Here is a 12,900-nt window from a genome sequence, read left to right on the forward strand (position 1 = left end):
TTTGCTAAGCATTTTGTTGAAAGCTGGAACTAAGCAAAAAAATGCAGTCATGTGACTGTTATATTGCAAATGACTGTAAATTAGGCTCTTGCTAAGTGCCCCAAATGCAATCATTTGACTGCAGAGGGGACCTGCTTGTTGGAACTTCAGATCCAGGTTGCAAGTCCCTTTTTCAAGTCACCGAAACTTTGAATGGTTGTAAGACAACGACTATCAGTAAATTCTCTCTGTTTCTTTTTGAGATAAATTGGTTAGTATACATTTTATACAGACTTTTTCTTGTTGCTAATGACAAAGCAAAACTAGAAAAGCTATTTATATAACACCCCTGCCTGATTGTGGTATCATTCCTAACAGAAAGCAAATGTTTTCTGATATGATAGGGTAGAGAACCTGAAATGATTAGTTGGAATCAGATGTTAATTGAGTTGAAGATGTATGGGAAAAAGACTTTCAGATTGTGATTAGTACAAGAAGATCACTTTAAGAGTTTAAAGAGAGGTTTGCGCTTTATGATTTATCAGGAAGCCTAGGTCAGAACACCTGGATGTGGCGACAAGATAAAAGTTGATTATGGGTGAATGGAAGGAAAATTTGAGTGGTAGAGAAAGAACCAAGGAAAATTACAAAATACGTCCTGGCTGATCTGCAAGATCAAGTTACAATAATATCACATTACACTGTCACACACTGTCTGACTGAAAGTGGTGTCTATGGTAAAAGATCCTACTTCTTAAAGATTGGCATCAGACAGCCAGATTGCAGTTTGCCAAAATGCATGTTGACAAGGCCTAGATATCAGTTTAAACAAAATTATAGCTTTTTGGTAAGTTATAGCAGCTGCATGTTCACAAAAGGAAAAAAAAAGCTTTTTAAAAAAGAACACCAACTCTACAATAAACTATGAACCTCCATAAAATTATGGGATTAATGAATAAATGAAATCAGAAAATTATCAAGACATCATGGTGTTAAACTATAATGCCCAGTGTTGGAATGCTCTGTCTTAGCTCATGGATTTTCCAATAGAATAATGACCCAAAACATACTTCAGAGAGAATCAAAGAATGGTTGGAAAACAAACATTGGGCTTTTCAGAAGTGGCCTGATTTAATGTCTCACCTTAATCCAATTGAACATTCATAGAAAGGGTTGAAACTCACAGTTGAGAAGACCTATGAAACCTAAGACAATTGGAGTAATTTTTCAAGAAGAATGGCATAAATTGCCGGTTGAGAAATATAAAATCTTATTCAGAGGCACACTCATTGCAGCTATTGCCTCAAAACGATATGCTATGAAACATTAGGTTAATGATACCAATAATTATGCCCATACTATTTAAATTTGTTTTATTATTTACAAGGATATATTAAATCAAATAACAAAATCAAAGTGTCTTCTCTGTAGACTATTGAATAAAGATTAATGGATGCCATTGCTTTTGTAAATTTCAATTTACTTCCTGACAAATTGCATTTTTTTGTGTGGAAAACATGGAGGTGTACCAGTTTTGGCCACATCTGTATAGGTAATTCCTGATTTAGGACTAATTAACCCTGGCATTATGGTCATACATTGTGGCCATCCTTAAGTGGGTTAGCACATGATCTCATCTGATTTTACAACCTTTTTTTGAAATGGTTGTTATGCAAACACTGTGGTTGTTAAGCAAATGCTGCAGTAGTTAAGTGAATCATTATACTCAATGGACTTTCCCTCCCCCCCCCCCAAATTAGAAGTGAAACTGACAAAAAAGGTGTCAAAAATTGGGGTTATGTGACTGTGGGATGCTGTAAATGGGCATAAATGCCAACCAGTTGCCAAGTGTCCAAAATGCAATCATATGAGTGCACGTGGGTATTTGAAATTTAAAAACATATCATAAGATCTCTAGGGAGGCCCATTGTAACTTTGAATGGTTGCTTAAGTGATGAAATATCAAATTGGAGTTGTTGTATATTTTCTTAAAAATAAAACATAAACACAAATAAAAATAAACATGTTTGACAATAATTTAAAAAAAATGTAAACATGACTTAAATTGCTAAGTACTACAAGGAATATAATATTAATATAATAGATTTATAGCAAGGGTGTCAAACTTGATTTCATTGAGGCAATCAGAGTTATGTTTGACTTTGAGGATAGGTGTGGCCAGAGTGGGTGTGGCCAGCTTGATGTCATTTGTAATGTGGGCGACTGTTGGCCCAAGTGCTCTGCCAGCAAAAAGAGGCTCCTAAGGTCTGTTTTCGGCTACGATGGCCTCCTACAAAACTCTGCCAGTAAAAACAGAGCTTAGGAGAGCACAGCCCTTGGAAGCTCTTTTTTCAGGTGCGATGGCTTTCTATAACCATCTGCCAGTGAAAATGGAGCTTGGGAAGGCCTCCTGCAGACTTCCTGAGCTCCATTTTTGCTGGCAGAGGCACCATGGGCTGGTCCTTTGCTATTTCCAGGGCAGCCCCACAGGCCAGATCTAAGTACCTCACCAGCCAAATCCAGTCCCTCGGCCTTAAGTTTGACACCCCTGGTTTATAGGAACTAAATCTGATTCATTAAATTATTATCAGCTGATTGTAATTTTAATAGAAGAGTGGAAACATCTAGTCACATATTTTGTCCTCTTCAATAGGCTGAAAGTGCATCCTCTGAAATGGCTGCAGTCCCCCCAACATCTGGAAGCAGTAATAACTGTAATGGAAGACTACAGATGCAAGTAACAAGTAAGTTGAAATCTATAAATGAAGCATCTTATTATTTGCCTGCCATTGATAAATAAAATGGATTCTACTTTAACTCTTGTTCTATTTATCTGTGTGCATTCTATTTACATGTGTGTAGGGCTCACTGAAGCCTCCAGAGTCTGTGGAAGGCAAAAACGGATTCTAGTTGAATTTCGGCCTTCGGGAGATCGGGAGTTGTTTTTGCCTTCCCCAAGTTTCAGGAAAGCCTCCGGATGGCGAAAAGCAAACCCAGTGGCCCAACTGGAAGTTTGGAAACTTCTGGAAGTTCGGGAAAAAAGGCTAAAAATCAGCTGGCCAATGCGTACATGGAGTTGACATAGGGCCACTCCTCGCATGCCCTCAGATATGGCTCTGCGTGTCACGGGTTCGCCATCACAGTTCTATACCATATCATTTTGATTGTTTTGAATTACATAATAATAATAATAATTGTTGTAGTTATTATTATTATTATTATTATTATTATTATTATTATTATTTGATTACTTTGTTTATTTTAAAAATACATAATCATACACAAGGATGAAATAACATCATGGTCTTTCAAGTTTTGTTGAACTTCCATGTGCTTTGGCTTTAGTCAGATAAGGATTAAAGACTGTAATTGATGACAGGAGAATTGCTTTTCCTTCCTCTAATTTTGTACCATTCATTTTAAACAAATTTTAATATAACTAATCATAATGTTTTTGATATTTTTGGGCTTAGAAGCCTGCTAAGTCCAGTTACTTAGCGTATGCTTCAGTTACTAACAACTTTTTTGAATAAGAGTGATTTGTATTTTGTCTCTTTGTATTTCACAGCCAGTAACTATGACTTTTAGTTTAGTTTGACTATTTTAGGCTATTATTCAAATAGTTTTTAATCACGTTAGGCTTTTCTGATCTTTATCTCAGTATATTCCTATTTATTTACATTGCTACATTTGCTGATTGAAGTTTGAGGTATATAATGGAGAACATTCAATGAAAGGTCTGGTTTGGAGTTTAAATCTTGCCACTAAAAGTTTTATAGTTATAGGTATTGTTCTGATAGTCCTATGGCCAATCATGGGCCTAAAATCTCTGTGGTTGAGCAAAGTGGTGATTAAACAATGTGTTGTTTTGCTCAGGAACCATAATTCCAACTCTCCCAGTTGCAGTTGGTAAATGAAAACATGAGTCATTAAGTGGAAGGCTGAAGAGGGGGCCTGTGCCTCCAAGACATGGTAGGGTAAGGAGAGGGATTGGGCCTCCCACCAAACCTGGGAGGTTTGGGTCTTTCTTCTTCTCCCAGTCCTATTGGGGAGAACAATCATGTGAATAATAGCATTCGGTAGCATTTTCGCCAGATCTGATTTCCCCTCCAGCATGCTAAGGGAGCAGACCTTTTCCAACCTCCCCTCCACTTGCAGCTTTCTCTGCTGGCTTTCCCTGTTGACTTTCAAATGATATTTGGCAACTGGTCATAAATACAAACTGTTATCAAGTAAATGTGATCACGTGATCAAGGGGATTATGTACAAAGTTTTATTAAAGTTAGAATATTTTATGGGCCGTAAATGACCTTTTCTCCAATGATGTTGCTGGATAGTCCAGGAATGGGAGGTGACTTTATCTTTCTGCTTGGAGACTGAGTCATAATTTTATAATTTTATATCCTCACCCTTTGACTCCAGTTATTAACTCAGTTGGAGAGAGGGGGGGGGTTAATGAGAGAGAGAGAGGCATGGACGCTTTGTTTAGTAGTTGACCTCTCCAATCAGAAGAAGGTATAGGCAGTAAAACAGCTCCAATGATCTCTGTGAAAAAAGAACATTGCATTGACATGTTTTAGATCCTTAAAATCTAAAGATTAATCCCAGAGAAGATATTAAATCTCAGACACCTAAGTAAGCTTTAGGTATACAGTGTTCCCTCGATTTCCGCGGGGGATGTGTTCCGAGACCGCCCGCGAAAGTCGAATTTCCGTGAAGTAGAGATGCGGAAGTAAATACACCATTTTTGGCTATGGACAGTATCACAAGCTATCCCTTAACATTTTAAACCCCCAAATTACCATTTCCCATTCCCTTAACAACCATTTACTCACCGTTATTACTGCTACTCACCATTGAATAAGACACTTAAGTGATCCTGATATTTAAAAACATAATTATTTATTAACAATAATTATTTTTTTTGTTATTTATTTGCAAAAATTATTAGTTTGGCGATTGACATATGACATCATCGGGTGGAAAAAACCGTGGTATAGGAAAAAAACCGTGAAGTATTTTTTAATTAATATTTTTTGAAAAACCGTGGTATAGGCTATTCGCGAAGTTCGAACCCGCGAAAATCGAGGGAACACTGTATTCAAAAGATAAAGGACTTCTGTTTGTTGTAAAATGTCATGGTAGCCACATAATTGTGAGCTGATTGCTTGGCAACTAATTTATACTTATGATCAATTGTCAGGCACCCCATGATTATGTGATTACCACTTATAATCTTCTCTGTTAGCTTTTCCTGAAAATCAGTTGGAAAGCTGGCAGGGAAGGAATTCCATGCATAGGTATATGAGTGTGGAAATCCTTTATGTGACTGCATCATGATTTATTGCATCATATCATCATTTATTTTACAAAAAAGAAAGCCAAAATGAAGAAGCCATGATGATACAGTGCTATTTATGTATGTATGTATGTATGTATGTATGTATGTATGTATGTATGTATGTATATATGTATTTATTTCTGAGATTTATTGTTGCCCAACTCCTCACTGACTCTGGGCGGTTAACAGCAATATAAAACAATAAAACAATTTTAAAAATCCTTAATTTTAAAACATTCATCCATTCAGCTGGGACAAGATGAAGCCGTTCACCGGCTCCAGCCCTGCTGGAAAAGCCATGTTTTTACAGTCTTTTGGAAGGGCAGGTGGGTGGGGATCGTGTGGATCTCAGGGGGGAAGTTGATTTCTTAGAACTGGAGCTGTCACAGAGAAGACCCTCCCACGCAATCCCATCAGCTGACATTGTCTGGCTGAAGGAACCCTGAGAAGACCAACTCTACGGGCCTTAACCGGCTGCTGGGAGGTATGTGGCAGAATGCGGTCCCATATATAATTTGGTCCTAAACCATGTAGGGCTTTAAAGGTGATAACCAACACCTTTAATTGTGTCCGGAGATCTTTTGGGAGCCAATGCAGCCCACAGAGTATTGGTGCAACATGGGTGTACCTAAGTACACTCATAACAACTTGTATGGCTGCATTTTGGACCAAGTGTAGTTTGCAAACACTTTTCAAGGGTAGCCCCATGTAGAGAGCATTGCAATAGTAGAGATATGAGGTGATAAGGACATGATTGACTGTGAGCAGAGATTCCTGATCCAAGTAGGGCTGCAATTGGTGTAGAAGATGGACTTGTGCATCTAGCCACAGCTGAGAGTTGATGGTCCAGTCTCAGTTGCGAATCTAGGAGGACACCCAAGTTGCGAACCCGCTCTGTGGGGTCAATATTCTGCCCCCTTTGCCAGAGCCAAGGATGGCGGATCAAACTGTCCTTCGGAGGCAATACCCATAGCCATTCAGTCTTGAACGGGTTGAGTTTGAGTCTGTTAACACCCATCAAGACCCTCACAGCCCTCAGGCACTGGTGCATCATGTCCACTGCTTCGCTAAATTGGCATGGGTTGGAGATGTAAAACTGGGTATCATCAGCATACGGATGATACCTCAGCATACTGACGATACCTCACCTCATGTCATCTGATGATCACCCAGTGGTTTCATGTAGATGTTAAAATATCATGTCTTATTCATCTGAGATTGTATTTACCTTCTTTAAAGCACTGCTAAGGATCAGATTATTTTTACTATAAAAATGTAGAACTCAAAGAGGATGGGCTTTCTTTTTCACATAACTGTACACTTTACGAAAATCATAAACATTAAAACCTGGCACCAAAGTTAAGATTTCACAAACAGCTTCATTAAATTTTCTCATTTACCTTAAACCAGATCTTAAATGCCAGGGAAGAGTATTCCATAAGGCAGGGTCTGCCATGGAAAAGAGATGCTTCCTAAACCCTAAAGTGAATGCAATTGTGGCAGGGAAGGAGAAACATAATAATTTGAAACAGTGGTTTGACCTCCGATCTTGCTACTTGACTCGTGGATGTTTTGTTACCAAACTAGGTAACATTAGAATCACAAGACTAACCGACCACCTACTGTACATAAACGAACAAGACACTTCACCCAAAACCTTGGTTGAAGATGTTACCTAATTTGGTAACAAATTATCGAGGATCCAACCATCAAGCTCGTAGGACAAACCTCTGCCTAAATCTATAACCCAAGCTATGAACATTCTCTATAATTTCTAATCTCATTTGGGACCACTGGAAGTGCTGTCACTAAGCAGAACAGTTATGCGACATCTACATTACTTTGTGACAGAGGTTCAGTACTAGTTGTGGTCCTAAGTTGAGGAATACCTATACTTTTATTTCTTTAGTTAGCAAAGTAATGGTCTCTGGGTATAAGAAACCAGTTCTTCGGATGTAGCTTTCATATAAGCATTTTTTGCTTTTGTAATATTATACAAAACTAGATTGAAGACATTTCAAAATGTCAGTTAAGGAGTAGAAATTGTTAAAGATTTTTGATGATAGGTTTAATGAAAATTATATATACATTTTAAAGTTTGATGTTTGATTACACAATGGCATGTTGTTATAGTAACCTGTATAAAACATTCTAAGTCAGAAGGTTACTTAAAGAGCTGGTACCATTTTCAGTGAAAATATAACTCAGGTGATGAACAATTAATATTAGTGTACTGATTTGTTACTAGTCGAGTGTGAAGAACAACTTCAAATAGATCTGTTTAATTGCTTATTATCACACCCTTCCAGTAGTACTCATCCATCAGGTTTTGATTTCTTGTGTTTTTTTAACATAGATTTTCTTGTGTTTTTTTAACATAGATGAAAAGGGAAGTGTGAAGTGTGATATTGTGATATTATGATTTATGAATCTCAACTATCATGCTGGCTGGAATATATAGAAGGGATTTTTTCCCCCACAAAGCAGAAATGTTTTGATTGTCAATATGTTCTAAATTAGAGTACTGAAATACTTTTAGCCAATTTTAATTTTCAGTAAAATACTGTTTGTAATCACAAAATGTGCACCTGGCTTGGATTTTCTAGATAGTGGTAAAAATAAGCTCCCCCACTCTTTAGTTTTGAATAGAGACATTGTAATTAATTGTCGTTTTCTAAACTATTTCCGGTAGTTTTAAATATATATATTTTTTAGTTTCTAGTGCCAAATTGAAAAGAAAAAAGAACTTTTTTGGTTTAGCTGCTATTTATACTGAACTAGTAGCAGACAATGAAGTGAAGAAAACATCTAAGTGTGGCAGTTCCTCAAATCCAAAATGGGAAGAACAATTGACAGTGTAAGTAGAATATTTTTGTAATTAACTATTTCTATCCAAAATGTCCAGAATACATATGCAGGTACCAGACCTCTTAATCAGACTACTTTTTTAATGGACAAGATGAAGGAAAATCAGTGGGTGATATGGAGCTAGTCACTATGTTATGATGGATCAGGAAAGTAGAATCTCCTCTGATAGATTCTACTAGCTACTGTTTTGGATTACGTTCAGGATTGTCTCACCTATAATGTTGGGTGAACCCAACGAACTTCGGCTTCAGCGGGTTTGGACGAACTTGGTGGCGGAGTTTGGTTAAGTTCGCCGAACCCCAATACTTCTGGCCCCGCCCTCCCATCTTCCACAAAGCAGCCTGCCTCAGGAATGGCGCTGCAAGCAAAAGGAGGTGGAGAATCCCATTTGCTTGCAGCCCAGGATGAGATTCCCTGGGCGGGGCTTTGACGTCACAGAGACTCCTTCATGGCCCGTGGCTTTATTTCTTCAACTCCCCTGTTTTGGCCCCGGCCAGGAAGGAGTTTCCATGACATCAAAGCCCAGCCTCCCGACCGGCCGACAGCTTCCCGGCATTCGTCTTCCTCCGCCACCACTGGCGCCCAGCTCCTTTTCCTCCTTCTCAGAAGATGACAACCGGGCAGCGGTGCAGAGGCTGGTGGAATGGGGGGGGGGATTCCCCTCTGCCTGCCGCTGCCCCCGAAAACTTTCAAGGAGGGTGGAAGCTCCAGCTCCCAGCCATCGCCTCTTTGATGGAGCCTGACACCTCCCCCCCCAGCCTCCGCGCCACTGCCCGGCTGTCATCTTCTGAGAAGAGGAGGAGAAGGAGCCTTAACTTCCTTATTTATTTAGCCCAACCTTGGCAACTTTTAAGACTTGTGGACTTCAACTCGCAGAATTCCTCAGCCAGCTTCGCTGAGTAAGAGACCTCCCCCCCCGCCCACCCCAGTGTTCGAGTGAACACCGAACCTGAACACAGACTTTAAAAAAAGTTCGGGTTCGGTATGCCGAACACTGCAATGTTCGGCACGTACCCAACCTATGCAAGTTCGGTTCGCCCAACACTACTCACCTACTATTGGACAAACACAAATTAATCCCCATTTTTTAAAATAAAATTTTCATTAATAACCTGGCCTTGTTTATATCCATAAAGGAAATACAGGTAAATGAAAACATAAATAAACAGAAGCATATTTTATATTAAGAAAACAGAAGGCAATATTGAATAGTGTGTTAAAATAAAAGCCAAGGGAAAGCAAATTAAAAAGCTTTGCCTGGAAATTGTAGAGAATGTATCCTTAAAGAAAGAACTTTGATTACCTTTGTTTTTGTGCAACTTTAAGTACTTCACATACTGTATTGAAGTTAGATCCTAAACTGGAAGATTTCTGCTAATTGCAATTGGCTTTTATTCCTTGGTGATATTTCCATTGGCTGACATATATACATTAATTTAAAAAAATATGTATAGCAATAAAACAACCATGATAGTTTAAATATTGAAGAAAAAGAAGATGGAGTTTATTTTAAAAAGTATATTTTGACGGTTTGAATATTGTGTATTTAGGTTATATATTATATAACCTAATTTTAACCATTTTAATTATTGAACCCAGTCTGTATTATGATTGTATTGATACAATATTATCTAAACATTCTGCTTTCTAATCAAAAGACAATATTCAAATAAAGTAATTATTGCTTTGCATGTTGGATTTCATTAAACGTGCAGTAATGTATATCCAATTTTAAAAGGAATTTGTTTTTGTATAGGAATGTGACTCCACAGACCACTTTGGAATTTAGAGTTTGGAACCATCATACTTTAAAAGCTGATGCTTTAGTAGGAAAAGCCACTGTAGATCTTAGACAAGCTTTGGAAGTTCACAATAGAAGATGTAAGTTAAAGTTTGCATAGAATTAATTTATCTTGTTTATAATTAATATTTTGTACTTTACGCTCCCATTACGTCTTAAATATAGATATACTATATGTTATGTGATAATAATCCCTCTGAACTACCCCAGGCAGATCCAGTAAGCAACTTGGGAGTTCTGCTAGACTTGTGACTCCTACTCGAAGAGAAGGAGGCAGCTGTGGCTAGATCTTTTGTACAACTTTGGGTTGTGTACCAATTACATCCTTTTTTGGATTATGAGGCTCTGCACTCAATCACTCATGCCCTGGTCATACCCTGTTTAGATTATTGCAACACACTATATAGGCCTACCTTTGGACTATTTTTGGGGAACTTACGGTAAGTTGGTTCAGAATGTAGCCACACATATAGTTTTAGTGGCTCTGAAGGTGGCACATGTAACCCCAATGTTACGCAAGCTGCACTGGCTGCTGATTTGAGTCTGGTTCCAATTAAAGATGTTGGTCATTACCTTTAAAGCCCTTTATCATATATCTCCAAGATATTTTAGGAGCCATTTTGCCCCTCTGTATTCATGCTGGTGAGGAAGTCTACTGCAGATCCCATCAGACAAGGAATTATGGCTGGTGAAATCCAGGATTAGAGTCTTTTTTGCCACGGCCCCACTATTTGGAACATCTTGTCATAGCCCTGTCTGGCCTTCAGGAAATGCCTTAACACTGGCTATGCTAATTGGCATGGAGTTCTGAAGAAGAGGTTGTAGGCTGGAGATGGCTTGTGTAATACTATAGCAGCCACAGCCACCTTTCTGCTCTAAGACTGTGGATTTTTTTTCTTTTCTTTAATCTTTTGTAATTTTGATTTTTTAAAAATATTTAAAATTGTTTTTACTTCCTTATGTTTTACTGTATTGTATGCCTTGCACTGTGAGATGAGTGGTAATATAGATAAGGTAGATAGACAGACATAGAGACAGACAGAAAGACAATGTTGGAATCATTAGGAAGTATAATCTGAACTAAATAACGTTTAAGGATCAATGGGGAGCCCACAGGAGTTTGCCAGTGGAGTTCAGTAAGAAATTTGGAAGAAAAAATGTGTATTTGGAAGGGCTATTTGTTAGCTAGTTGTGAACATTGAAAAGGGCATCTTATGAATAGCTATTGATTGTGAGGAGTGTTTCCTAAAAATATTGTTTGGCCATTCTGATTAATTGAATTATTGCTTATTAGTGTAAGTGGTATTGGGGATTAACAAGTATAGGAAAGGAGCATGGTGGAATAATTAATGGGATGAGCCCCTAACAAGTAGGAAGTGTATACTATCTGTGAAGGGATCAAGAAATAAAAGGCTTACAAAACACAAATGAAGTTGAATGAAGGAATAATCAGCAGTTAGAATGTGTACTACTTGTCTTATTTTGTTTGTTGGTCCTTATTTTTTCTAGTTTTAATAATTTTTACAGATTATTAGAGATACAAAGATAAAATACTAATACAAACTTAAAAATATAAAAGTAAAAACAAAAAAGTGCAAAGAAAAAAATTAAAAAGGAAAAAATATAGCAAAGACAGTTACGTAAAGAAATGATTTGTTCTTTCATTATGACAAATAGAAACATTTTCAGAAAGTATCACCTTATCACCTTCCCTGATACTTCAACAAAAAATCTCTTCTTCCCATATGTCATTTCTTATCTGTAAACAAACATATTTTGCTCTAATCAAGACATCCATTAACAGTTTCCAGAAACAACAACATAGAAACATAGAAACATAGAAGTCTGACGGCAGAAAAAGACCTCCTGGTCCATCTAGTCTGCCCTTATATATACAAATATTTACAACATATATATTTTAATTAATTAAATAAAACAACTTTAAATTCCTTTACTTTCATATGAGTAACCTCTCTTTCTCTGAAAATACAACAAAATATTTCTTCTTTTCATATATGATCTCTTGTCCTCAAGCAAATTTTTACATTTTTTAAGATTAAAATTTAAATATAATTATCTTACAGTCCTAGTGAGAAAATCCATTAAAAGTTACCAGAAACAACAACCTATATATTTTACCTTGATCAAATACATGTTCTCCTTCCCTTTGATTTTAATTATTTTGATCGTTAAAATAGCATCCCAAAATTAAATTTCTTTTCATTTTTTCTGTTCCTTGAAAACTTTAATATGTTTCTTTCAAATGAAAAAAAATATTGAAGTCCAACTTCAATAATTGTATTATTTGTGTATACCTTTTATTTACCATGTTTTCCCCCAAATAAGATATCCTCTGATAATAATAACCACAATTTTGAGTGTGTGATAATAAGACCAAGCACTTATTTCAGGGTTCAAAAAAATAATAAGACAGGGTCTTATTTTTTGGGATACACGGTATTAAGGCATACCTGGTTTAATTTGTAAATTCTATACATCTTTTTCCATATCATTTTTAAACTGCCATTTTAATCAATCTCTCTTGCTTAATAAAATTTATTTTTCTATAACCTCTTTCCATTCCATTTTATGATAGCAGATAAGAGTAATTTCTGAGTGCATTGTTTTCAAATAAGCTTGAATTGTTTCAAAGGCAGAGTATTTGATATATTCTGTATTAGTGGCTCTCTTCTCTTTTAATTATAATATTTAGTTCATTTTAGTTCCCTCTAGTGTCCAGACTTCAAAAGTCCTATCTTATATTTTTCCCCCTTACCAACAGCATGTCTCATGGAAATATTTCTTATGCTTAATTTTATAGTCTTCATGTTTAGTAAAATTCTAAAGAATTCACAGGAAGGATTCTTGCTTTTAATTTCAAAATCTATTTCAAAATCATCTGGCTCATTAG

The 12,900-nt window shown here is 36.8% G+C and overlaps 1 protein-coding gene across 4 annotated transcripts in view; it reads left to right on the top strand.

Moving 5' to 3' along the window:
- The window catches only part of WWP1 (WW domain containing E3 ubiquitin protein ligase 1), a 60,899-nt gene that overhangs the window by 16,085 nt on the left and 31,914 nt on the right, over positions 1–12,900 (top strand). For all 4 annotated transcript variants that reach the window (XM_070748003.1, XM_070748005.1, XM_070748001.1 and 1 more), the window contains exons 2-4: positions 2,633–2,723; positions 8,036–8,177; positions 9,945–10,069. In XM_070748003.1, the coding sequence (XP_070604104.1) occupies positions 2,654–2,723; positions 8,036–8,177; positions 9,945–10,069 (337 nt within the window). In that variant the 5' untranslated portion in view covers positions 2,633–2,653. The remainder of the gene's footprint in view (positions 1–2,632; positions 2,724–8,035; positions 8,178–9,944; positions 10,070–12,900) is intronic.

This window comes from Erythrolamprus reginae, chromosome 3, assembly GCF_031021105.1.
Source record: "Erythrolamprus reginae isolate rEryReg1 chromosome 3, rEryReg1.hap1, whole genome shotgun sequence".
Taxonomy (NCBI): Eukaryota; Metazoa; Chordata; class Lepidosauria; order Squamata; family Dipsadidae; genus Erythrolamprus; species Erythrolamprus reginae.